This window comes from Cebus imitator, unplaced genomic scaffold (genome assembly GCF_001604975.1).
Source record: "Cebus imitator isolate Cc_AM_T3 unplaced genomic scaffold, Cebus_imitator-1.0 Scaffold180, whole genome shotgun sequence".
Classification (NCBI taxonomy): Eukaryota; Metazoa; Chordata; class Mammalia; order Primates; family Cebidae; genus Cebus; species Cebus imitator.
The window spans coordinates 2,940,155-2,967,701 of NW_016107495.1; the positions used below are offsets into that span (position 1 = coordinate 2,940,155).

General features: G+C 50.4%; 1 protein-coding gene across 2 annotated transcripts in view; it reads right to left on the bottom strand.

Moving 5' to 3' along the window:
* ALK (ALK receptor tyrosine kinase) overlaps positions 1-27,547 on the bottom strand; it is a 755,264-nt gene that overhangs the window by 35,748 nt on the left and 691,969 nt on the right. The window contains exons 14-23 of one of the 2 annotated variants that reach the window (XM_017545664.2): positions 14,955-15,086; positions 13,712-13,856; positions 10,280-10,462; positions 8,962-9,060; positions 8,331-8,483; positions 6,888-6,992; positions 4,778-4,964; positions 3,970-4,060; positions 3,797-3,861; positions 2,216-2,345 (exon numbers count right to left, since the gene is read on the bottom strand). In XM_017545664.2, the coding sequence (XP_017401153.1) occupies positions 2,216-2,345; positions 3,797-3,861; positions 3,970-4,060; positions 4,778-4,964; positions 6,888-6,992; positions 8,331-8,483; positions 8,962-9,060; positions 10,280-10,462; positions 13,712-13,856; positions 14,955-15,086 (1,290 nt within the window). Of the gene's footprint in view, positions 1-2,215; positions 2,346-3,796; positions 3,862-3,969; positions 4,061-4,777; positions 4,965-6,887; positions 6,993-8,330; positions 8,484-8,961; positions 9,061-10,279; positions 10,463-13,711; positions 13,857-14,954; positions 15,087-27,547 lie in introns of those variants that run through there. The other variant, XM_037744648.1, reaches the window with a different exon arrangement.

Genomic DNA, 27,547 nt, shown 5'->3' on the forward strand with positions numbered 1-27,547 from the left:
GGGAGGGGGCCCCGTGTGATGTAAGGGGGAGAAGGGGGAGAAGGGGGAGAAGGGGGAGAAGGGGGAGAAGGGGGAGAGAGGGGGAGGGCGAGAGAGGGGGAGGGCGAGAGAGAGAGCCTATTCCTCTCTCCTGCTCCCTCCTGCCCCTAAAGTCCTTGAACTTTCCAAGTGCTGGGCTTCCAGACTCCCTTTGCAAAGTCCCTCTCCTTTGCAAAAGCCTCAGGAAGGTCCAATGGGAGAACCAGAGCTCTGCCTCTTCCCAAAGTGTGATGCCGCATGTCCCCCACTGCCTTTAACGCTGCTGAGAATCTCAGGGCATGAGGACCAAAGGCTCTGCCTCCTAGGCGGTGGTAGGAAAGCCAGTGAATCTGACACCTGGACCCTGGAGGAGACATCTGGATGCCTGGCAGTGTCAGCTTCAAGGGCCCAACCCCACCTTGATAATTCACAGCTTCCCAGAGGGGTCCACTGGATAAGCAGTCGGTTGGAGACAGCATTGAATCAGGAGTCACGAGGCCCGAGTTCTAGTCCCAGCTCTCCCACTTCCTGTGTGACCATGACAAGTCCCATAACCTCTCTGGGCCACAGTTTTCCCATCCATAGAATTGTGGAGAGATCTGCATTGTCTGTTCATAGGGTGGTGTTGAGATGTGGAAGCTCTGAGGATGCTGGCTGATGAGGGCTCTTCTGAGACAGGAGTAGTCTTTATCTCCCTGCTCCTTGCCCAATCCTCTTGCCAGGTGTGCCTAGGGTCACACACATTCCTCTTTTCAAGGAGGAAGACAGTATTCTTCTTAGATACCGAGATGGGTCACGCAGTGGCTTGTAGAAACAGAATGGAGGCTCCTAAGGTGAAGAAGATATTTTACATGGATCCTGATTGAAGGTGGAAATCAGAACAGCCATGACCTTGCAGGGCTTCCGCCACCACTTTGAGTACCTGTGAGCGGTGCGGTCAGGCTGGGCTTTCTGTAGCAGCTGGCTGTCAGTCCTTCCCTGCTTTCCTGGGGTGGGAATGTGGTCACTGCTTTTACTGTGCAAGCGTTCCTTGTATCCCCATAGTACAGCGGTTCCTTGAGGAAGCTTAGATCCTAACCCTGCGGCCTGCTCAGCTCCAGTTCCTGGTACCCAGGGCCTGCTGAACACTTGCAGACCTAGGCACGGGCAGCTGGGCTCTGGGTCTGCCCAGAGTGCTATGTTTAATAATTTAGATCCACCTTTGAGATGTTCTAGTTCAACCCTCAGATCTCACCTGTGAAGATACCCAGGTTAGAGATTAAAGACTGCCCTAAACCACGTGGGCATCTAATGGTCAAGTTGGAGCTGGAAATTGGGATTCCTGGGTCTACCCTGGGTATCTTCACTTCCCAAGCTCTGTTCCCTGAACCATAAGCTGTGTGTAGCACCTTCCTAAATACAAAGTTGGAATGTCCAGGCATTATTATTCCTACTTGAGACATGAGGAGAGTGGGCTCTGCACGAGTAGCTGCGGAGTGACCCGCCCAGGTCAGTTTCCTGAGTAGCGACATGGCTCGCACGAAAGTTCCCCTCTGTGTTCGTCTCTAGTTTGGTCTCCCAGAGTCAGCGGGCCATGAGAATGGATCCAGGCTATAGAAGGCCGACATGGTTGGGATTTGTGTCCCTGACCAAATCTTATGTTGAATTGTAATCCCCAGCATTGGAAGAGGGGCCTGGCGAGAGGTGGCTGGATCATGGGTGGATTTTCCCTTGCTGTTCTTGTGACAGTGAATTCTCATGAGATCTGGTTGTTTAAAAGTGTACAGCACAGCCCCCCTCTTTCTCTTCCTTCTGCTCCAGGCATGTAAGACATGCCTCCTTCCCCTTCTGCCAAGGTTATGTTTCCTGAGGCCTCCCCAGCCATGCTTCCTGTACAGCCTGCAGAACCATGAGCCCATTAAACATCTTCTCTTTATAAATTACCCAGTGTCAGGTAGTTCTTATAGCAGTGCAAGAACAGACTGACACAAATGCATTGCAGGAGCCTTGGACAAACTCCTTGGAGCTGGGGCTCAGCCATCATCTACCTCTGTTTTCTGTCCATTCCCTTACAGCCAGTCACCCCTCTATCCAAGCCCAAAATTGACTCCCTGGGTCCCACTGGGGAACTTGCTACCCAGGCTGCCCACTCTTGCTCCTTCCATCCTTGCTCCTGTTCTTGGCACAACCACTGCAGCAAAGACTGGTTCTCACTCACCGGGCGAGGGCGGGTCTCTCGGAGGAAGGACTTGAGGTCTCCCCCGGCCATGAGCTCTAGCAGGATGAACCGGGGAAGGGCTTGCAGGCTCACCCCGATGCAGCGAACAATGTTCTGGTGGTTGAATTTGCTGCAGAGCAGAAGAGGGTGTAATCAAAATTAACTCAGTCCAGGAAAATCTTAAGTTGGCGGAGCAGGGTACAAAGTTACATTTTCAGCAGCTGCCATGCATAAATGCACTCTGTGAATATGGGGAGCAGGAGTCCCACCCGGAGCCTGAACCCAGAATCTCCCTGCGGAGCAGGTGGGAAGAACCAGGGCAGGCTCTGCAGGAGTTCCATTTGCAGGAGAGTGGCCAGAGGCGGGAGGATGCCGCACAGGCCCTGGGGTGAGAAGGTGTCTCAGGGGCAGGCGAGTGACCTTCTCAGATACTGGTGCATGGACTGGGCGCTAGAATTCATGGTTGATTTCTCCCAGGAAGGCCTCAGGCAGGTGAAGCAAAACAACTGCTTCTAAGAGAGACTAAATGAGACTCGCCAGGTGACAGCATGTGAAACCGAGCCAGGAAAAGGGCTCACAAGTCCATCAGTTTCCTGTGGATTCTCCATGGGAGGGACACAGATTTGGGGTTAACATGATCCCTTTAGGACACACAGGGCAGTGGGGCCTAGGAATTCCATACATACACCCCCCAAGTGTTGAAAGACTGGGTGATTAGATACCAATATACAGTATAATGGTTAGTTACTACCAAGTAGTGAGATTGAGTGATTTGGGTCTCCTTCAATATAATCTCATACTTGCCAAGTTTTATTCATAATCAGGAATTAGATGTATCATAAGAAACTAAATGTTATTTTGTGTTTCCTCTTGTGGCTCCAAACTTCACAACCACATCACTCACACTGCCTGGCCTTATTACCCCTGCCACTTCCACCAAGGGGACATCCCAGTCTGCCCCCACCTGTCAGGATGTTCAGAGTCTTCCCAGTGCAACAGGGGGCCACGAGCCCCCACCTGATCTTGAGGTCAAACATCTGCCTCCTCCTTGAGGGGATCTGCCGTCACAGCGGATGCCCTCAGGAGCCCCAGGCACTGAGATTCTGAGCTTAAATCCAGACCCTGGAGCCTCAAGTCGAAAGGCACAGCCAGCTGAGACTCAGCCCTGCTGATGGGAGGCGAGGATGGGGTGACATCCCATCATAGTAGGAGCCCATTTACTGGGACTGGTGAAGGGTCTTGGAGGGAGATTATATCTTGTATTGTCAAAAGCTAGCATGCTCCATTTCTTAAGGAACAGTGAGGGAAGCAGCAGCACTGGATAACAGCAGGGATGCTGGTTGCAGACAGCGATACTGGTGCGATCATTCTGTCACACAGATTTAGTTTCTGAGACACCCATCACTCGTTGTTCCATTCTGGTTAAGAGGTATCTAGAATGTTTGGGAGTCTCCTACTGGAAAAGAGGGGACATGCTGGGGACAGCACCATTTCCCTTGGAGACATCAATTTATTAGAAAGGTCTCCAGGTTCTTTGTGGCGGTGGGGAGGTGGGGTGAAGGTGTCTCTCTGTGGCTTTACCTGATAATCAGGGCTTCCATGAGGAAATCCAGTTCATCCTGTTCTGAGCACACCTCAGGCAGCGTCTGGGCACAGAAGGGGAGGGTGGGGAGGAGAAGGAGGCTGTGAGCTGAGAGCCGCAGTCTACAGAGACCGCAGGCCAAGGTCAGGCTCGACGGTGCGCCACTTCTTACCTTTACAGCCACTTGCAGGGGGCTTGGGTCACTGGGCATTCCAGACACCTGGCCTTCATACACCTCCCCAAAGGCGCCATGGCCCAGACCCCTGTGCAAAGGAGAAGACAAAGTGAGACAGAGCCAAACAGGCCACGAGGAAGAGGCAGCTGGGGCTCCTGAGCCCAGGCGTCACATTTAGTGGACACATGAGAGGCAGGGGGCAACATACACACTCGGGAGTAACGCCCTCAACATGGCTTTGCTGTGCAGTCTCGGGCCTCCAGTTCTTCAGAGGAAAACCGGTAAGAAGGATTCCAGCCAGGGATTCATGACAATGGTCAACTGTCTATTCATTCAATCAGTAGTTATTGAGTCTCTGCTATTTGCCAGGGACATAGGGGGCATAAGCCATGGCTTTTCCCCAGGGAGATTCATGCTCCTTGGGGATTGACAGATCACCAGTGAGTACTGGCTGGGGAGTGTGGCAGTGAGTGACAGAGGAAGGCACAGCTGCTCTAGATGCTCAGAGGAGAGGCCCTTTGCTTCCCTGCTCCCCTGGAGGGAACTGGGGCCAGGAAGGCTTGGAGAGGACATACCTGAGTACATTTTGAAAGCCCTGGTTCTCTCATTACATAAACTCCACAAACATATAGGAGTTAATATGAACCAACATACATGGCCCTGAATGTCAAGCCTTGTCCTCCCAGGAGGGCCGGGCGTGCCTGTAGGGAGGGCTCTGCTGGCCTTTGGTGGCTAAAGGAGTCTGGAGTGGTGACAACATTCAGCCCCCGGACTGCACCCCCTCTCCTCCCAGTAGGGCGCTCACCGAATGAGGGTGATGTTCTTCCGTGGCACCTCCTTCAGGTCACTGATGGAGGATGTCTTGCCAGCAAAGCAGTAGTTGGGGTTGTAGTCTGTCATGATGGTCGAGGTACGGAGCTTGCTCAGCTTGTACTCAGGGCTCTGCAGCTCCATCTGCATGGCTTGCAGCTCCTGGTGCTTCCGGCGGTACACTGCAGACGGATGGTCGGCTGCAACATGGCCCGGACCAGGCAGCCTGGCCCTTGAAGCACTAGACAGGCCACTTCCTACAGGAAGCCTCCCTGTATCTCCATGTCCTCCCCTGAGCTCTGAACCTTTCCACCATATTTAGAAATACTAACAAAATGATTATAGATGTGAAGGTGTGTCTTTAATTGAAACATTATTTAAAGTAAATGTAAAGCTAAAAAATCACATATATGGGTAAGAATTCTTTGTATTATACAGGGAAGTCATGTTAGTCTGGGTCTTCCAAGAAGCAGACTGGAGATGGGATTAGAAACGAGATGGTCTGCAGATTTTATTAGAAGTGCCCATGAGAGAAAATGGGGAGGGAGCCAGGGAAGGCTGGGTGAACCAGCAGACCGTTTTGCAAGTCTGACCCCATGTGAAGGAGGGAGGGAGGGAGGGAGGGAAGGCTGGGCGGAAGCCCCCTGGGTGCCATGCACCCTACGGAAGTTTCAACAGGGTCCTAAGGGGTTCTGGAGCCAAAGTCGGTCATCAGCAGAGTCCCACGGCTCCCAGGAATTGGCCTGCCTTAGTATTTCTGCTGTGCTCAGCCACCGGGTAGGGTAGCTTCCGTGTGATCACAGCAGATTTGAGGGTGCAGCTGGGATCTTGGTCATTGTGTTTCCTGTAGTTGTAGAACTGCCAAGCCATAGAGTTGGAGAAAAGCCATATCATGAAAAGATCTCTGAACTGGCGTCTGGGGACCTACGCTCTGATTCCACCTCTTGTTACTTACAAGCTGAGCCATGACGGCCAGGCCACAGAATCTCCTTGGACTGCAGGTTCCCTCTCTGTAAGCAGGGATGGTAACTCCTGCCTGTTTCCCTAACCACCCCCACTCTCCACCCCCTAGGGTTGTCAGTGAAATGAATTCACCGACATAAAATGGTTTTGAAAAATTCTAAAGCGCTCTACCTGTGTGAGTGACCATTATCACTCTTACATGTAAGGATGTTCTGGAAGACAGACTCCATGGGAGCCAGAATGAAACTGAGACTTGGAGGGTAGATTCTGTGTGTAGAGCCCAGCCCCAAACATAGGGGCCAGGGCAAATGAGTCACCCGCTCTGTGCTCGGTTCCCTTGTCTATGAAATGGGCCAGCCATGATCAGATTAGGGTTACTTAAGGATGGCATGAACTGAAATGTGTAAATTGCCGAGCATGTAGAAGCATGCGAAAAGTGTTAGCGCATATTATCTTGTCCCTTTGAGGGATGGCACCATATGGGGACACAGCATGTGCTGCCACCTCCCTTCTACCGGCAGATCCCCTCATCTGCGGGGCCTGGCCTGTGAGGGCTCCCAGGAGCCTTTCCCTCTGCCCTCTTCACACCTCTGTCCATCCGTCCTAGGCATGTCTCTGCCAGCAGTAAGAACTGGTGGGTACCACACAGAGCTCTCTCTGACCTGCAGGTCAGCTCACTTGGCTCACAGGCTGAACACGAACATACTCAAATTGATTTTCCCATCTCTCTGCCCGGAGGGTGGTGGGGGGCTGATCTGGAGAAGAGTGGGCTAGTGCATGACATAGGGTGGGAGCCAAACAGGAGCTGTGCCCACAGAAGCACATGGGAGCTGGAAGTGATGTCCGGGGTGGGGGCGAGCTTTCACCATTGCGACGGACACTGAAGAGAACTCCCCACCCCGAGCAGTCAGGTGGTTTCACATGGGGCTGAGGTGCAGAATTAGGGGCTCCGCAGGGAACCGCAGCTGCTCTCGTTGGAGGAAGGTTTGGAGCTTCAGTTCTGGTTTGGCCTGGGCTGCCCTGATCACCACCCCACCCAATGCCAGGGACTAGCAGGGCGGAGTGACACCTTGGTATCCACTGCACAGCCTATTCCCTGCCTTCCCGCACCCTTGAGAGTCCCTGGGGTCCTGTGCACTCACCGATCATGATGCCGGAGAAAGCCAGGACCAGGGCAGCCACCAGGGCAGAGGTCACCACAGACAGAATCAGTGAGAGCGGCAGGTGTGGCTCTGGGGTGGGCGACACTGGAAGACAGGTCCCAGGGGGCCACTGACAACCACATCAGTTCTCCTTTGAGCTGGTCCCAAGTCAGAAATAGCCTCCCCAGCTGGGACAAAAGCTATCTTCTCCTTCCCATCACTGGAGACCTTGTCACACCTTTCTTTTCAGGGGACCATGGGCAGGACCAGACTCATCCTGTTTTTACAGGTTTTTAGCACTAGCGTTTGGGTGGAGGGAAATTTAACAGGGATGAATATCCATGGTGGGACGTTGGTTCAGAACATGAACCGCACAACTATAGGGTGAGGATGGAAGGGGAAACGAAAGCGGATCTGGAAGAGAGGTGCGGGCGTTGGGGACCAAACAACAGGGGGCGCTGTAAGTGATACCCGCTGAGCCTCAATTACTTCCCTGTGGCTTCAAGGCACTGGCTCAGAGTGGAGAGGGGTCCTGTGCCCTCTGCTGGCCAGACTGCACGGAGGCATCGTGCTTGGTACTGTGGACACTACTTTTCAAAAGGGACGTTAACAATGGAACACATCAGAAGGATGCCAGTGTGGGGAGGAGACACAAAACTGCGTCTTGTATGAACTGTTGCAAACAAGCTGGGGTTATTTAATCTGAAGAAGATTTAGAGCAAGAGGATAGGGCCAGGTGTGGTGGCTCCCGCCTGCAATCCCAGCACTTTGGGAGGCTGAGGTGGGCGGATCACCTGAGGTCAGGACTTCGAGACCAGCCTGGCCAACATGGTGAAACCCCATCTGTACTGAAAATACAAAAATTAGCCAGGTGTGGTGGCGCACGCCTGTAATCCCAGCTACTCGGAAGGCTGAGGTGGGAGAATCGCTTGAACCCAGGAGGTGGAGGTTGCAGTGAGCTGAGACTGCACCATTTGCACTCCAGCCTGGACAAGAGCAAAACTCGATCTCAAAAACAAAACAAAAGAAAACAAATGGAGGAGGATGGGAGCACTGTCTTCAGACACTGCAGGTGAAAACTGCCACTGTAAGGAAAGCTAGGAAAGGAAGGTTAAGGGAGAGGCCCCAGCTGAGACTCCCCAAGGGAACAGTACCTTAGGAACAGTGAGATCCCTGTCACTGGGCATATTTAGGTGGAGACAGGATGGGTCTCGGTGGGATTGGCAGAGGGTTTATTCTACACCAGAGGACTTTTGAGACTCCTTCAGGAGCTATGGCCCACCTTTCACACAGTGGCCAGAGCACTCGCGCTGTGGCAGTTCGGGGAGGGACAGAAAGCTTACAAAACCAAACCCAGGGTATCCTGGAACCCAGAAACCATTTGTGGTCATGGGCCAAATCTCAGGCTCTAAGCCCCTCTGCTTCCCCTGCCCCCCACCTTACCGATGCAGGAGACACCATCCTCTGCCAGCACCGTCCCGTGGTCACAGAAGCAGATGACCTTGTGGCTTTCAGGGTCCATGTGACATTCATCTACCTCACAGTGACTGCAGTTTAGATAATGCTTAATATTCACTTCCCCGTGGCCTTCCATCACTGGTGACAAGGAGGGAGGGTTAGTCTCAGGCAGAGCCTACCTCCCCCGTCCCAGCCTCAGTGCTGTCTCTCCAGGCGGTCCCTGTTCCTAGGTCCCATAGCCACTGGAGGCACAACTGTGTGGGGGAGTGTTCCTGTGCATGTGGCGAGGGCAGCAGAGGCAGCGGACCTGGGCGCCTGTGGATGTTTGCATTTCCGTTGGTGGGTTGGGGGTGGGAAAGCCCACACATGTGATCATTAGGTTGGCTGGTGCAGGTATGAGGCTATTTTTATATTTCCTAGGATTCTGCCTCTGCATTCACATTAAAGCACACATCCTGACTTGCAGAAAACATGGTGACCTGCGCCATAGGCAGGCTTGCCTGCCAGGGACCCATAATTGTGCCTCTATATCCCGGACACGTCAGAGACTCAGGTTTTAGCTTGGCAGGAGGACTGACCTAAGGAAGTTTGCTCTGCTGCCTGGCAGAGGGGCTACCTTTTAAAGCTGGGGTGTACAGGATGCCCAGTGGACTGATGAAGGAAACCCCATCTTCCCCATCCATTTCGGGGTCATTGTTTGAGGCTGCATTGCCGCCTGAGTAGCAAACCAGAGTAGAGTTTAACATGGGGGGGTGGGTGCCCAAATCTTAACACACATGCATGTCAGCAGGGCATGCAGCTCTGACCAAGGTTAGGGGATCACTGGGGACCTTGGGGCAGAAATATGGGGAGGGAAGGGAGGCTCAGGGCACAGAGGCTGCATGTGGGTCAGCAGAGGCTGGGTGCATGGCTACTTTCCCCTCAGGTCCAGGCCAACTCCCATGGGGAGCCTCTACCGCTCTGCCAGGGGCCCATTAAGAAGTGGTTAATTTGAGCAAGAGTTCAAAAAGTTCTAGTCTTTCCATGCTGGGGTATGCCCACGGTGCCTCTCCCAGGACTGGTCAGGATGGTAGCACTGAAGCTCTCCAGCCCCACTGGGTCAAGGTTGGGGCATGGCGGGGCTTGGGGATTGCGGGAGATGAGCCCCTGTGCCCGAAGGCTCCTGTCTCTCCTTTCACCCGGGGCTGGGCTAACTTTGGGCTCCCCCCTCGGGCTCCTCCCACCCACCCAGCTTGGAAAAGAAGAGCATGTAGTTAACACAAGCAGCTTACACACAGCATCAAAGCAAAACACAGACATGAACATCACAGAGCATGCATGGATTTGTCCTAATCTGTGGGAAGAAGGGAGCCATGGTTTCCCAGCCTCTCAGCTTCAGAAGGCTCTGCTGACTGTGCTCTGAAGCCCAGACAAAGCAGCTCGGGTCAATGGCCAGCTGCTTGCTGGAGCGCTGGGCTAAGCCTGCCTGCAGTTGGCCTTGGGAGCAGCTCTCATCAGCAGGAACAGCGGTGCCTTTCAGGAAGCTGGTGGGCTGGGATAGGGAGCAGGAATGAGGAGTCCATGAAACCACACACCAGCCCCTTCAGGAGCTGGCCTGGCCAGGCCATCCAAGGGAATCTGGGAGAGTCCTTACAGGTGACTCAGAGACTCGTCTGGAAAGCCAAAGCCTCTTTATCATCGACTTTGGGGGAGATCAAGAATCACTTGGGATCTTGATGCTGTCGCTGAGGAAGCCTGGAGGCAGGATGCTGGCTCTTAAAGCCAACACCCTGCCTCCGGCTGGTCCAGCCAGGCCAAGAGGGAGGCGTGCAGTCACATCACAGTCCAGGGGGCAGGCCAGGGGAGGGCAGGGGAGGGCCGGGAGAGGGTAGGGAGGTGAGGAGCCTAGGACTAAGTGGGGAGAGAGTGACACCTTGAACACAAATCATCTTTACCTATATATCCTCCGCCTCCTCCACCTGAGGAGCACCCCCCTCCACCCCCTCCGAAACCCCCTCTTGTCTCCCACCCCCACTTCTTCATGGCCTGGGGGCAGGAATGTCCTCCTGTGGCGCCCTCCAGCAAAGATTTTCCGGCCCAGAGCAAGGAAGTGTTATCATTCCAGCCACCTCCACCACCTGTGGGAAGAGTAGGGAGCCTGTGTGAGGATTCTGGCAAGGTCTGATTAGCCATGCCGGCCAAAGCAGCAGGAGGCAGGGCGCCTTGGAGGGCACCTGTACAGCTCTAGCTCCCAGGAGGGGCTCACGTCCAGAGGGGCCTGGGGGTTTCAGATCCACACCAAAACTGGGAGGCTGCTTGCTCTAGGGATACCTGCGTGGCCACAGCTGAGTATGCCTAGATGAGGGCGTGTCTTGTACCCCTGTTTCCTATCAGTCCTCTCTGGCTCAAAAGCAGGGGCTGTGGTTGGTTAAGGATGGGGGGTGGTGGGCACACAGGCAGCATGGCGACAAAGCTGGTTCCTCTATCTTCCCATGTCAGCCAAGCCCCGTGGTGCTGGACCTTCGTTTTATTAACTGCCTCCCATCCTAACAAGAAATGGGACTCGCCAATCTCTGAGCAGCCAAATGTCAAAACCCCACACTGAAGTTCCTTGCAGGAATCCTGGTCTAGGCACCAGAGAGCCCATTGCTGTCTGTGAAACCCTGGGCAAGAACGCCCCATTTTGAGCCTCTGTTTTCTCACATGTAACTTGGGGATGATAAGACGCACCTCATGGGGCTGATGTTAGGATCAAAGGAGACAGCGAGTGTATGAAATGCTCCACAAACTGCCAGGAGTGGGGAGTGTCAGGAGCTTGAGGGGCAGAACGCACGCGTGCGGACAGCCTCACGCCTCAGCTCAGCCTGCACAGAGGTTCTCCAGGGCCAGGGGCTCAGGAAGTGCCCCAAGGTCAGGAGCAGAAACCCTGGCAGGTGGACGATACTCTGGCAACAAAGGCAGCCTTGGGGCTGTGCTCCCAACACCTGCAGCTGCTTTGAGTGCTTGCAAAGGAATCTGTCTACAGAGCCAAGGTTGAACATAGCCACAGGTTGACCACAAGAAATCTCTTCTGTTGGCCTTTGAGATTCCAGGACATCCCCTCATCCCTTGCTGTTCCATCGGACATGTGAACAGACATCTACAGTCGCCCCTTGGTATCTGTGGAGGATGGGTTCCAGGGTCCCTCCATCACACCAGAATTAAAGTCCCTTTATATAAAATGGCAGAGTGTTTGCACGTAACCTATGCACATTCTCCTGTAAACAAAATCATCTCTAGATTACATGTAACACCCAATACGGGGTAAATCTATGTAAACAGTTACTGTATTGTTTAGGGAGTAAGTCTACACATGTTCAGTAAAAACATAACTATCTTTTTTTTTTTTTTTTTGAATATTTTTGATCTGTGGTTGGTTGAATCCAAGGAAGGCAGAACTGATGGACAGGAAGGGGTGACTGTACTCTAAAACCCTAAACCCTTTCTGCTGCAGCCGATGATGCGTGGTGGGGACCTGGTAACTGAAGATTGAAGGTAGAAACAGCAGTGTGTGTCTATGGGACCCTGTGGGTGAACCGGCCTGGCAGGGTCTCTGGAAGCACTTGCAGCCGTGATTCCTTGGGAGACCCAGAAAGACCTGTAGGTGGGATGACTACCTTGCTAGAAAGAGGAAGGCAGGTTTCGAAAATGAAGCCGAGGTCAGAAACAAGCTTGAATCTAGACTGAGGATAAGCAGAGCTGAGGCGAGGCCATCAGGCAAGTTGGGGGGACTTTGTCAGCCATGAAAACTGCAGGGGTGGGGTTTCGCTGTCTTCCCTTCTGCCGTCAGAGGAGGGTGTGGGCCTGCCACGGCTGTTGTCATGTGGCAGAGAGAAGGCCCCTCAGGCATGTGAGGGACCAGAAGTTGGCTCTGGCGTTTGTGCAGGGCTGTGAGCAGGTACATAATAAAGCAGGGTGAGATGGGTGGATACCATGCTCTGTGCTTTCATCCTGCTCGGCCCCCAGCTGAGGAGGCTTCTGACCCCATACCCATCTTGCAGCCTTCAAGTAAATGTGTGGAAAGGAAAATAATGCATATTAAAATCAGAACACGGTGTTTTAAAAATAAGAATTGGGCCGGGTGCGGTGGCTCACGTGTGTAATCCCAGCACTTTGGGAGGCCAAGGCAGGTGGATCATGAGGTCAAGAGATCAAGACCATCCTGGCCAACATAGTGAAACCCTGTCTCTACTAAAAATACAAAAATTAGCCGGGCGTGGTGGTGTGCACCTGTAGTCCCAGCTACTCAGGACGCTGAGACAGGAAAATCGCTTGAACCTGGGAGACGGAAGTTGCAGTGAACTGAGATCACACCACTGCACTATAGCCTGGGTGGCAGAGTGAGACTCCATCTCAAAAAACAAAACAAAACAAATGAATTGAGTCGTGTCTCCATCACTAAACAGCTTGGCCATTCTGAGAAAAAAAAAAAAGTCATCAGGCCTTGGTGAGCCCATTGACTTCTATAAAACAGAAGTGGTATCTGTCTGGAAACCCTACAGGCTTTTTTTGACAGCACATGTGTAACAGATGTGGAGGCGCCCGGGGTTTATCAGGTGCTGGGCCTCGGTAGGGGTGCTGTGAACGTCACTGGAGGCAACCTCACGGTGGACCCCATGACAGTTTCTACTCTTCTATCTCTAGCCGTCTCTCAATTGAGAGAGAGTTTGCACATTTGTTTTAATTAATCCCAAATCTTAAATGCCTTCTAAGATCCTCCCACAGTCTGATTGTGTGGAAAAGAAAATACAAGAAGGAATTACATTTTCTGTCTTCAGGGGTGGCTGGCTGTAGAGGAATGAGAGAATCGACACTCTCTTCCCTGTCTGTCTCGCATTTATTTCTGTGCTTCTGGCTCTCACTAATAAGGGAAGAGAACTCAGCCATGGAAAGTCAAGGAGGACATTTTCCAGTGGGGATATGTTTGGGTCTGGCAGCCTGGGGGCCTGGAGGTCTGTACCACGGGGGTCTAGGAGGCCTGACTTTACCCAGATTTCTTTCATCTGCTCATATCCTAACCGGGGGTGACATCTTCCCCTGGAAGAAGGAGGCATCTCAGAGGGAGGCTCTAACAATTGCATTTTGGCAAAACCCAGGGTGGATCAGCTGGCTGGTTGAAGGCTGCTCCCTACCTCACTTTCTCAGTGACCTTCAGCAATTCCAAACTCCAGGTCAGCAAGATGGCCTGCAGGGTTCCCAGGGTGCTGCCTGCCCTCCCTCCCTTGATATGGGTACCAGTATCCAGAGCTCCCAGCATCCCAGGTGCCCTCAGGCATGCGATGCATCAGGCCCCACTGAAGCCTTGGGAGATAGATGTTCCCGGAGAGGGCGGGCTTGTGGCGCTTTACCTGCTGCTCCGGAATTGCCGTTCACCCCTAGAACCGAGGAGTTATTCTCCAGTCTCTCTGGGTGGAATGTGTCTGTCTTGGCCCCGTAGGCCCTGCCGCCACCTCCAGCTGCAATGATCAGGGGCACTGGCATTCCATCCTTCATCTGACCAGGGGAGACGTTCAGACATTGAGAAACCAAGCTGCACTTCCCCGCCGGAGCCCCTAAGCCCTGGTTCATTCACCCTGGCTAAGTGTTTGCTGAGCAGTGGGGTGACCTGGTGACCTCTCAGTGGTCTGAGGTGGCTTGTGGGCTCTGAACCCTTGTTACAATAGCCCATTGGCTCCAACAGCTTCTCTATCAGTTGGGGTTCAGAGAAGCAAAACCCATATACCAAGAGCAAAATATATATTCCTGGAGGTGGTGATTGATCTTAGAGGCTGCTTCCTCTACTTCCTCCAGCCCCTTTCCTGAAGCTCCTCAGACTGGCCTCAGAGGTCTGGATGCTGGCAATTAGAAGCAGGTCTCTCCATGTTCCCTTTCCTTCACTCGTAGGGGTCTCTGACTCTGACCCCCACAGATTCAAGATTAAGCCCTCAGCATCACAGTTCCTGTGGGTAGACCTAACAGGTGGCCTCTGTCTTCAGTTTCTGGCCTGGATGTGATGTCAGAAAAGTCCACCTTAGGACAGAGAGCTGGGGGGCACAGTGGGACCTCCAGAAAGGAGGAGGGCAAAGGCTGTGCATGGTGAAACTGGGCTGATGTATCAGGAAGAAGAGAGTCTACCCCTTCCTGGACAGACTCTCTCTCTCTGGGCCTCAGTCTGTTAGTCTTTATTTTTAAATTCTTTTATTGGGTTTAGAGACAGAGTCTTGCTCAGGCTGGAGTCCAATGGCGTGATCACAGCTCACTGTGGCCTTGAACTCTTGGGTTCAAGAGATCCTCCCACCTCAGCCTTCCAAGTAGCTAAGACTGCAGATGCAACCCAACACAAGGGGCTAATTTTTCAATTTTTTTTTTTTTTTGGTAGGGACAAGGTTTTGCTATGTTTCCCAAGCTGATCTCAAATCCCTGACCTCAAGTGATCTTCCTGCCTTGGCCTCCCAAAATGCTAGGATTACAGGAATGAACCACCACACCTGGCCCTGCTCATCTTTAAATGGGGATAAGAACATCTGAGGCGTTTAACTCCCAGGGCTGTCATGAGGCTCTAACATTGCAGGTGCACAGAAATCTGGTGGAACCTGGCGGTGCAGACTGTACCTTAAATACGTAGGTGGCTCCGCCCCCACCTCCTCCTCCTCCTGCCCACTCATGCACACTTCTGTTCACGCGAATTTCTTCTTCAATCACATTGTTCTCGCCAATGCAGACTTTCTGGATTAACTGGTTTGTCTGTAGAAACAAAAATCACGTGAGGTTTGTGCACAAACCAGAGTTCTCCGCTTTGCAGCAGACAGAACTTCTATGCTTAAAAACAGGATCTGACCAGCTCTCAAGAAACTTACAGTTGAGTCGAGGAGGCAAAAAAAAAAAAATACACTAATAACTATCACTCTGGGTAGTATTAGGGAAGGACCAAGGATAGCTTAGATAGAAAATGCAAGGAGAAACGGGGAGAGCGAGCGAGGTTTTATTGCTGTGAGGACTGCCTGTAGGAGGTGGCTTTTAGTTGAGCCTTGAAGGATAGGGAGTTTTCTTTTTTCCCCCCAGAGTGGGGGGCAAAGTTAGGTTGTTCCAAGAGCAGAGAGCATCATGAGCCAGAGGGAAGTGGGTGAGTGGGGTGTGTGGGGAAACGCACGAGGGTCTCTTTGGCCCAGCAGTCTATCAGGACAGAGAGATTGTCCAGGACCACCTGTCTGGATCCTGTGGGATGAAGAGATCTAAGAACGAAGGTAGAAAGTCCTGTGTGGGGAGTTAGGGCTGGAGGGAGTGTAAATTAGGTGGGTGGAGAGAATTAAACGGAGCAGTCTCATCATGGCTAGGGGCCTTGAATGCACTGTGAGGAGAGTGCCATGCTCTCACCAACAGCCATGCAGGTTTTCTGAGAAGTCACAGTTCTGAAGCACAGGAAGAGAGAAAAAAACCAGCAAGAGGCCGGACTCAAGTTTTATTCCCAGCTCTTCTCTGGGAAAATCAGTTCTCCCTTTTGGACATCTCACTCCTCCTAGCTAATGTTCCATTTCTTGCCTGTGGAAGTCCCTGGCACAGCCCTCTGCTTGCCTTGTAGAGTGAGCCCTGCAGTCTGGGTCCTCCACCCATCCCGGGAAACTGTGGCAGGGGCCCTCGAGCTCCGATCCTCCAGCGTGGCTGGGAACAGAGACAACACGAGTTGTTGTGGCATTTACTGAGGACAGTATAAGGCACCTAGTGGAGCATCTCACATGTGGTGGGAGCTGAGTAAACGGCTGCTGTTGTTTTGTGAGACAGAGACTTATTCCATACAATGGCATGATCTCAGCTCACTGCAACTTCTGCCTCCCGGGTTTAAACAATTTTGGTGTCTCAGCCTCCCGAGCAGCTAAGACTATAGGTGTGAGCCACCATGCCTGGCTAATTGTAGTTTTAGTAGAGATGGGGTTTCACCATGTCGGCTGGGCTGTTCTCAAACTCCTGGCCTCTAGTGATCTGCCCGCCTCGGCCTCCCAAAGTGCTGGGGTTATAGGTGTGAGCCACCATGCCCGACCAGCTGCTTTTTTTTTTTTTTTTTGACAGAATTTCACTCTTGTTGCTCAGGTTGGAGTGCAGTGGTATGATCTCGGCTCACTACAACCTTCACCTCCTGGGTTCAAGTGATTCTCCTGCCTCAGCCTCCCAAGCAGCTGAGAGTACAGACATGTGCCACCATGCCCTGCTAATTTTTGTGTTTTTAGTAGAGGATGGGTTTTGCCATGTTGGCCAGGCTGGTCTTGAAAGCTTGACCACAGGTGATCCACCAGCTCGGCTTCCCAGTGTTCAGATTATGGGCATGAGCCACTGTGCCCGGCCAGCTGTTCTAATTCAGATTCACTTCTGGACCCACATATGGTCTTGGTTGGGGCTCAGGTCTTACAGAGCCCCAGGATTATGCTGGAGATTTCTGTAACAGCATCCTGCACTCCCTGAAGAAAGAGGAGAGTGCTTAAAAACAGCCATGCCTGCTTGTCCGCCACCACAGCTCAGGCAAATTCTTCAAACATCAGCCTGACCTCGGAGGAAAATGACTTTTCTTTTACTTAATAGAAAAAAAGCCAGTAAAGCATCACATTTCCATCAATGCCGCTTTATAACCAGCCAGTGGATGCAGCAATTCATCCTGAGCCACGTCGTATGCTAAAGCACGCATGGGTGCCAGCAATGAGTACTACGAAAATTTCCAGATAAATAGCCGAGATGCAATTTGTTTCATGGCATTTTGGATTTAATGATGGAAATAATTTGATATTTCTTAGAGTGGATTTAGTGTGGGTGGAAGGCTCTGAATTGCTATTGTAGAGAGCTGGCATTTCTTGTATATATGTGCAGCTCTGTCCAGGACTCGGGGGAGACTTCTGGGGGGAAGCCCTGCTCACTGCCACTGACACAGGCAGGCATGTGTCCTGAGGGTTGGGCCTGGGGATGGGGCCTGGGGACGGGGCTTGGGGATGTGAGCTGTCAGCTGGGCAAGCACAGGATTCAGGGTCCAGTCCAGGTTTTTGTTTTTGAGACAGAGTCTCACTGTCACCCAGGCTGGAGTGCAGTGGAGTGATCATAGCTTACTGCAGCCACAAACTCCGGGGCTGAAGTAAGCATCCTGCTTTAGTCTCTGGAATAGTTGGGACTACAGGCGTGAGCTGCCATGCTCGACCAAATTTTAAGAGACAGGGTCTTGCTATATTTCCCAGACCGATTTCCAACTCCTGGCTTCAAGTAGTTATCCTGCCTCAGCCTCCCGAGTAGCTGGGAAAACAGGTACAAGCTACTATGCTCAACTAGTTTTTGCATTTATTTTTTGAGAGATAGGTCTTGCTATGTTGCCCAGGCTAGTCTCTAAGTGATTCTGCTGCCTCAGCCTTCTCAAAGTGCTAGGATTATAGGCATGAGCCATCACACCCTGTTTAGTCTGAGTTCTTGATGGCTCTGCCAGAGACTTGCTGGGCCATACTTGGTGAAGCACCCCACCTCCCTGGACTTGCCTCCTTGTCTGTAGATTGAGGGGCTGCCCAGTCTGAACCAGTGATGCTGAGAAAGTCCACCCCCTCATCCTCTGCTTCATCCCCCCTCTTGGCTGGTGGGCAGCAGTAGGACTTCCACCCCTAGGAGACGTCCTTCCACCGTGAACAGATTTAGAGATTGCTGGGATGGGGAGGAGAGGGCAGTGGGGCTTGAGGATGGGGTTTCCTGTAGTGAGAGCCTGGACCCATGCTCATCATCCCAGCCCTGCTTCCGGGGTCTCCTTTAGATCAAGTGGGGGTGGAGAATAGTCAAGCCTCTTGCTGGACCAGCAGCAGCATTTGGACGAGTTGCTGCCCTTTCCTCACCTGACTTCCAGGACTCCATGCTTTCTTGCATCCTCTCCTACCTTCCTGGTTCCCCCTCTTTTCCTGATCTCTAAAGGTGGAGGGTCCCCTGAGCTCAGTCCTCGCTTTCTTTTCTATCTGTACTGCATTCTAGGCAACCTCATCCTGTCTCAACTTTATGCCAATTTCTCCCATATTTATATCCCCAGCCCGGACCTCTCAAACTCCAGCGACCTGTCTCCCCTCATCCACCTGTCTGCCTGTGGCTGTCTACCAGGCCTCTACAGCTCAGCATGTCTGCTACTGAACTCCTGATCTTGCCCCCAAATTTGCTCAGCATCCCCTAACTCAGGGGACGGCAGCCCCCTTCTTCTGGTGGCTCAGGCTCAATGTTTGGAGTCATCCTTGACTCTCTTCCTCTTGATTTCTCATTCAACCTGGCAGAAAATCCTTTTGGATGTGACTTTCAGATTATGCCCAGAATTCAACCACTTTTCATCCCCTCCACTGTTACCATCCTAGTCTAAGCCATCATCATCGCTTGTCAGGATTAACACCACAGCCCTTGAATTCATTGTCTTGATCCTTTCCTCCGACCATGTGGTTGATTCTTCACATTGCAGCTGTAGGGGGTGCACGGCAACATATTCAAGCTTATGTACACTGTGTATGGTATCTGTGCATGGGAATGAAACTCCTTGACCCTGAAAAGAGTGCAGGGAGTGGAGTGTTTGGTGTGATGAGGAATGCTGAAAACAGCCTCCCAAGAATGCAGTTTGAATGTGTACAAGGTCACAGGTGCCTCAGCAACCCACCTCAAATGACCATCTAGTGGATGTTTGTAGTTAATACAAGCCCTTTCAATAAGTACTTGGTGGACAGATGCTGGGGCGGACTCTCTCGGAAGAGCTACCCGCTAGCCCCGCTCAGGTGGCGCTGTCCGAGTACTTCGTTCTTGGTGTTTACTGCAAGCTATAAGCTTTCTAACTTCTGCCCCCAATGTGATCGCCTTGCATTTAAGTGTGAAGGAGGAGAGCTTATTAATTTTGGGGGAATCCCGGTAAGGGACAGTACTGACTCCCATTAGGAGGATGGGACACATGCTTAGACTATCAGGGGCTAGGTTATCATGAGTCAACAAATGACCAAAGAGCAGAAAGTATTTTTTAAAATAGAGCAACAGCTACTTAAGGCTACCCAGTGCACTGTAGAGCTTACGCTCTCAATTCGGCAGGAATGCCCTTGGTTTCCTGATCAAGGAATCTTAGAGTTATGGGAGCAGGTACGTCGCTGCCTGAAAAGAGGAATGAACAAGGTCATTTTACTAATGTTACTATTTTGACCACCTGGGCGCTGATACGCTCTGCATTGTATCCTCTTTATCTGCTGGATTGAGATGAGTCAAACCACCCATCTTCTCCACCTGAAGGGAATTCAGGAGATTTAAAGGAGAAGGAAAAACAGAAACCAGAACAGCAGGGAGAGACTCCTCTCCTTCCTTCACTCCCTTCTGTGGGGAATAAGGAAGAGATTTTTTTCTAGTGAGGATAAGGACGGACCGGAGCCTTTTCCTTCTCCTATAGAGAGGCTATTACCCTCCTTTGCTCCACCCTTAAAGGGACCTGCATCTGTCTGCCCTGTTCAGGCAACAGTGCCTCCCATCCCCCTTGAGGAGATTGGAGGCCGCCCAGGGACGGCGCTTGGATAAACCCCCAGTTAGCGAACATCTAATCTGGTGGCCGCGTCTCCTTGACAAGCTTCCCTGCTGGAGGGGTTCCTCCAGGAGGGAAGGAAAGGGGCTGATGATGACCGTTTTCCTAGCATGCAAGTTCTCACTTCCTGCTTCCAGGACCAGACCTCCTGGCCTTGTTTGTTCCATTTCCCTGGAGTATAAGGGAAAGTTGCATACTGCTTCCTGGGTTTTATCCCAGAAAGCTCTGGCTTTCTTGCTGCCCACAGAGGCCTGGGGCAGGAGAGTTGCTAAGATGCCAGGGAATACCCATTTAGTCACTGGCAGTCAAGGCAAGTTGCCCCTCTCTGGGTTTGTGGTGACGGAGGGGAGGCCAAGAGGCAGAGGCCAAGTTCCTGGGTGGCTGCGGGGAGCTCCAGCCCGGCCCTGAGAATCCGCCTCACCATGGTCATGCGCCTTCGTAGCTGTGCCCAAAAAGTGGCTGCTGCTTGCTGTACTGCTGCTTTTCCTGCTTCTGCCCTTCCCTGACACCCCTCCCATGTCTCAGTTGACAGGCAATCCCTTGTTTTCCCTGGCCCCCTAGGGAAAGGGCTAAGAAACAGTCTGTGTGCACCCCGACCTTACTAGCCTAAGGTGGGCAGAGGGTATGGAGCAGCCTAGAGCACAGAGCCCTGGGTGAGAAGCCCGCTAATAAGGGGTACTCTCCCGTAGCCACATGTGACATGCTAACTAGGCTGAGGTGGACAAGTTCTGCCAGCTGCTGTCATCTTCAGAAGATAGAGGCAGCAGTAAGGCATGTTTCACTTTAAATAAAATGTTTAAAAACGCCATGGCTGGGAAACTTCAGAGCAGACCCTGTGCTGTATGTCTGCCCCTCCTCTGAGCCTCTCCACTTGGTGGTGGTGAAAATAATAAAAAGCCCAGTATATTTTCAGCACCTTACCTGATGGGGTTGGTTCCAAGCGTAGGTGGCCTGGAGGATGAGGGCGAGGTCTCCTCCCCGCCAGCTGCCCTCCCGCCTCCAGTCTCCGCACTTATATACATGCACTTTACCACCTGGTCATTTCCTGACCTCTCGCTGCCACGTGTAGCCTGTCTTCGTTCCTCTCGAGGTAAGAGTAGCAACAGGTGGCAGGCTGTTAAAAAGAGGCTGCCTAAGGAGCCCGAGGCAGATGGGAAAAACCTGGCCACAGCCCTGCTTTCCCAAACTCCCTTCTAAGACATTCCAGCTAAAGGCTAATGCAAGAAAATGGCCAGCACCTAAGGACATTTAAAAATGTTTTTTGGCGTTCCTTTTGTTTGTTTGTTTGTTTGTTTTTTTAAACAGAGTCTCGCTTTCTAGCCCAGGCTGGAGTGCAGTGGTGCGATCTTAGCTCACTGCAACCTCCGCCTCCTGGGTCCTGGTTCAAGCAATTCTCCTGCCTCAGCCCCCTGAGTAGCTGGGATTACAGGCACGCACCACCATGCCCAGCTAATTTTTGTATTTTTAGTAGAGATGGGGTTTCACCAGGTTGGCCAGGCTGATCTTGAACTCCTGACCTCCTGATCGGCCCACCTCAGCCTTCCAAAGTGCAAGCCACCATGCCCAGCTGTTTTTTTTCCCCCTAATTTTTACACATTCAAGCTAACTCAACTTGTAGTCACATTTTAATGACTTTCAAGGCCAAATTATGGTAAAAATCACTTAAAATATCCATCCCTTCCATGCCTTAGTTTAACAGGTAGGCTTTATCTTTTGCCATTTCTGTATTTTATATGTCATTTACCTGCCCCATAACTCCTCTAAACATATACAAAAGACCACAGATTTAATAGCTTCTCTTCTCATAAAGGAACGCCAGCGTTGTGTCCGGTTATCAGGATATGATCCTGCTACCCTCTTCCTATCGTCAAGCAAAGAAAAAGTTCATACTCTCTTAGCTTGTCATCTTGATTGGCAAGTAGCAATGGCTGACTTTATTGGTAATATCAGCTTTCATTTACCAAACTTTAAGCTCCTAAACTGATTGCAAACTGTGCCTGTTAAATTTTAACTATTGTTGTCTCTAAGCCCTTGCTTCAGTCCACTACTGTCTTCACAGATAGTTCAGAAAAAACAAGTAAGACAGCTATAGTGTGTTAAGATGCCGTGCAAAACTGGCAACAGAAGATCCAGGAACATTTTAAAACTACGCAACAGGTGGAGTTGGGTGACCTAACATTGGCCTTACAAACTTTTCCTCAGCAAGCCATAAGTATAGGCAGTGATTCTGCTTATGTGCTGTATCCTCATTTAGACCTTGCACATGTGAAGGGCATTACTGATGAATCTCTAGTAGCTTTGTTTCCTGCAGTGCAAGAACTCCTCAGTGCCCGTCGTCACCCTCTTTACATCACACATATTCACTCTCATTCTAGGCTACCTGGTCCCTTATCAGAAGGGAATGCTCAAGCTGATGCTTTGCTACAACCATAAATGTGGTTTGCAGACTTTCCTGCTTTTTCGCGAGCTCAAGCTGATCATGCTTTTTTTTCATCAGAATGCTCACAGTCTTAAACAATTTCATTTGACGCTTGCTCAAGCTCGCATGATTATTAAAACTTGTCTTGATTGCCAATGGCATTCTGGCTCTCCTTTTTCCTTAGGGCTTGGTAACAACCCATAAGGTTTGGTGCCTAATGCTAGCTGGCAAACTGATGTTACTTAGTATCCACCTTTTAGACGTTTTGAATTTCTCCACGTTACCGTAGACACTTATACAGGCTTGACACATGCTACCCTCTGGACCAGAGAAAAAACTGCAAATGCAATTACTCATTTGTTTAAATCTATATAAGTTTAGGCCTTCCACAGACTATAAAAACCGATAATGGACCTTGCTATCTTAGTGCTCGATTTACATAAGCGTTGCAACTTCAACACATACAACGGAAAACTAGCATCCCTTATAACTCAACCGCTTAGGCCATTATTAAACAAGCTCGTCAAACTCTTAAATTATATCTTAATAAACACAAAAGGGGGAATAAGGGGCTCTCTCCTTGAGAACAGGACCTGTTATTGGAGAATTGACCAGCAATGACGGTGATGATTTGGAAGGCACCTGACATTACTTGAGGGCAGCTAAGGAGATTGGATCAACAAGCAACTATCTGGCTTGCCGCCGTGGAAGGCCTGCAACTACAGAGAACTGGCTTCTTATGTATCTGGCGGGGACTGGGGAAACTGCTGAGAAAGTAAGACAGACATGGATGTTAGGGTGGCTGGTAGTTCTTGTGCTTTACCAAGTGGGATCAGCTTAAGAACATGTTTATTGGAGTCATGTTCTGAGTCCCTCGATTTTAATGTTAGTACATGGTGGATGCTGACGTGCCTTTGTGATCTAATGATATTTCTTGGACAGGAGGTCAATAGATGCCCCTGTCTTACCCTTTAACTGAAAATTTGGGATGGATTAAACTTAATGGCTCATTGACTTTACTGTCTAGTAATCCTTCTCTTTGATTTTCCACAATGGGACGTGATAAATGTGTTACTCTGATTCCCCGAGTATCTATGCTAAGCTTGCAAAGTTGACCTTTATTTCTGCTGTTACCACTAATCTTACTGAGGTCTCTAACGAAGCTACACAAGTGCCTGGTCTTCCTATATGCCGTCTGAACAGGGACGGGTGATATAAGTTCGAGGCCATCCCTTGGTCTCCGTGCTGACAACCTGCGCTGTGCCAGGCCTCTGTTTAACGAGGACGCCTTGCTTGATTGGGGTTCCCATGGTAATCTTATGTCTGCAAATCAGACTATTGGATTTAGCAGTCCCTTCAATAGTTCTACCACCTGGTCAGAGTATGGGCTTTCAGGACCAATATTACAACTACAAGGGAAACAAGCTTTAAGCCCTGCTCATACCCACGTTTGGGGACTAGGTCTTCCTTCTTTGAACGGGTTCTTTTGCATGGTGAGTCCATTACTAGTGGTGGACTATACTTTGCAAGTATACCCTCTCTTTGCAAAATAATGCCACTGATACAGTCCTGATTTGTACTACACATCCTCCTATACTTTTGTTTGGGCAAGGTATTCCTAATATAAGGCAGAATCAATTCTTTTATAGTATTAAAGTCTCTTCCGATAGTTGGTATGCTACATGCTTGTCTTATCAAATCATTATACAGTTAAATATAACCTATGTCATGATCTTAATGCAGTGAGCAGAGAACTGTGGCTACCTGTAAATATAAGCTGGAACTGGGGAGGAGATTCCACCTTGCACTTATTTAGAAAAGCATAGCGGCAAGGGGCTTATCACGACCATCTGTCTTCTCAAATTTCCACTCTCGGGTTTGAATTAAAGAGACAACTTGAAGAATGGTCTTAGCAATCACAAAGATGTACCCTTCAGCAATTACAAGAAGGCTTTACCCGAACACTGCGTTATCTGGGTTAGAGATACACATTTGGGTGATGGCTACTATACTTACTCTTTTTTGTATCTGTTTGCTAGACATCTGCAGGTGGCTTTGTGCTCCCACCTGACACATCTACGATCAGAGAAGAATGACAGAAGCTTACCTTGCATTGGATGATCAGCATGCTCTAAGAATTAAAGAAGGGGGAGATTTAGGGGGCACATGGCAACAGAGTTAAGCAACATAGTGTTTGAGGTCAGGGTATGGAAAAATACTGAGAGACTATATGTTATTTGCGCATGGGAATGAAACTCCCGGACCCTGAAAACAGGACAGGGAGTGTAGTGTGTGGTGTGATAAGGAACGCTGAAAACAGCCTCCTGAGAATGCAGTTTGAGTATGTACAAGGTCACAAGTGCCTCAACAACATACCTCAAATGATCCTCTAGTGGATGTTTGTAGTTAATACAAGCCCTTTCAATAAATACTTGGTGGATGGATGCTGGGGTGGACTCTCTCAGAAGAGCTACCCCCTGGCCCCGCTCAGCTGGAGCTGAGTACTTCGTTCTTGGCGTTCACTGCAAGCTATAAGCTCTGCAGCAGCCAGAGTGAGCCTTTTAATACACATACTGCATACGTCAACATTTACTTCAAAACCCTCCTATGGCTCCCACATTAGAGTGGCCTGATCCGGCCCAATTACCTCTGCCTCATCTCTTACCTACCCTTCCTTTTGCCCCCTCTGCTCCAGCCTGAGTGTTCTTTGAGCATTGATGAACCTCTGGGACATGGCCTTTGCTGGGGCCACTGTTTCCTCAGATATTTGCCCCTCCCTCTCATCAAATGTAAGGTCTTTGAGAGCAAAGATCTTTCTTTTGATCACTAAATATATCCCAAGTTCCTGGAACAGAGATGGTACAAAATAGGCACTCAATAAATATTTGTTAAATAAATTTCAATGAACTGAGAGCTGTCTGGATTGTGGGCTGGCTCTTCACAATATTTGCCTTGTAGGGGATGGTAATGGTGGGATTTAATATTTGGAACTGACTTGGCTGCCTAGGGGACATTTGGAAATGTCTGGAGGCTTTTGCAATTGTCATTACTGGAGGTTTTTACTGGCATCAAGTGAGTGGAGGATGGGGATGCTGCTAAACATCCTGAAATACACAGGACAGACCCCTGTCCCCAGCCACACAGAATTACCTGCTCCAAAATGCCGATAGTGCTGCTGTTGAGAAAGCCTGATTTAGACTCGTGCTACCAGGCGAGGTTTGGAAGGAACTGGAGAAGCAAAGGCTGAGGGCTGTGTGTTTGCATGTTATGGCGGGGATGGGGGATGGGGGAGGGTTGTGGGGAGGAGGATTGCAGCAGCTGGAGCCCATTTTCAGCACAAGAACTCCAGTGTGGCCAGGTACACAGAAAGGCAACTACCCCGCATAGATGTGCAGTTGACCTGCAAAGCTGCCACATACGGCAGTTTAATTCTTTTTTTAAAATTTTTATTTGTTTATTTTTTTGAGACAGAGTCTTGCTCTGTCACCCAGGCTGGAATGCAGTGGTGCAATCTTGGCACACTGCAACCGCTGTCTCCTGGGTTCAAGTGATTCTTCTGCCTCAGCCTCCCGAGTAGCTGGGACTACAGGTGTGCGCCACCACACCTGGCTAATTTTTGTATTTCTAGCATATACAGGGTTTCACTGTGTTGGCCAGGCTGGTCTCAAACTTCTGACTTCAAGTGATCTGCCCACTTTGGCCTCCCAATGTGCTGGGATTACAGGCATGAGCCACCATGCCTGACCTTTTTTCTTTTCTTCCTTTCTACCTTCCTTCCTTTCTTTCTCTTTCTTCTTTCTTTCTTCTTTCTTTCTTTCTTTCTTTCTCTTTTTTCTTTCTTTCTTTGTCTTTCTCTCTTTCTTTCTTTCTTTCTTCTTTCTCTCTCTCTCTCTTTCCTTCTTTCTTTTCTTTCTTTTCTTTTCTTTTCTTTTCTTTTCTTTTCTTTTCTTTTTTTCTTTCCTTTTTTGAGACAGGAAAACTCTGTTGCCTAGGTTGGAGTCATGATCATGGATCTCTGCAGCCTTGACCTCCTGGATTTAGGTGATCCTCCTGCCTCAGCCTAAGTATCTGGAAACGCAGGTGCCACAATGCCCAGGTATTTTTTCTTAAATTATTTTTTGTAGAGATAGGGTCTTGCCTAGACACCATTTTTTTCTGTCTAGGGAGAACTGGAGAGGGAAGTAATGCCTGAAAACAGCCATTTCTCCCTTTTCTAAATGCCTCCTCAGGCGTGGAGGTGTGAAGCCACAGAGACCAGTTCCTTTCCCCACATGTCCCCGCTATGCCTTGCCCGACCTGCAGAGGGAGCTGCCCTCTGTCTCTGGCTGAGAATCGCCTCCTCCCACCTGCTTGGGAAACCCCTGTGCAACCACAAAGTTTGAGAGCTAGTAGGCTGATTAATAAAAATGATAAAGTGCAGCAACACCAAGGAACAAGTAGATTTTAATTGAATTTTTTTTTAAAAAGACAAAGTCCTATGAAAAGACATAACTGATTACAGTCCAATCAAATGAAAGTCCCTTGCAGAAGATAATGCAATCTTTCTGCTTAGATGAAAGAATTACATTAGCACTCAATAAATTTGTGTGAAAATTACAGCAGTCTGTAATTTAACGGCTTAATATATTATATTAGGTTGGAAAGTCCTGATTATAGTTGCTAAATAAAAGTTGGAGTTGAGACATTTTTCATGCAAAGGTTGCACTTGCTAAGCTTACTCCTGTCGCTCCACCTTAACCCTGAAGGGGCAGAAGGGAAAAGCTGAACTTTACTTTTCATGCTTCCTCGGCTCCCAGCCCAGGACCTGGCTCTTAGAAGCCCTAAATTTATTTTGTGGAAGTAAACTGCTTTCTCGGTAGCCCCTCTTCGCACATCTCTCTGCCAAGGATGCTCTCAAATAAGTTTCTGGAGAAGGAGTCCGGGGTCCAGGGTGCTAGAACATAGCTGCCTGTCTTGGCCCCTTCCCCGGGGCAAAATCTGTGCTTCTGGTGAAGGAGGCTGGGGCCTGGCCCAACCAGGAAATTCGCCTTGCAGGGTGCTGAGTTCTTGCCAGGATGGCCAGCCCTGCCAGGTCCTGCCTCCCCCCAGCACAGGCAAGAGGTGAACAACTTAACTGGGTGTGGTGGCATGTGCCTATAGTCCCAGCCAATGGGGAGGCTGAGGCAGGAGAATTGCTTGAACCTAGGAGGCGGAGGTTGCAGAGAGCTGAGATCCCACGATTGCACTCTAGCCTGGGTGACAGAGCAA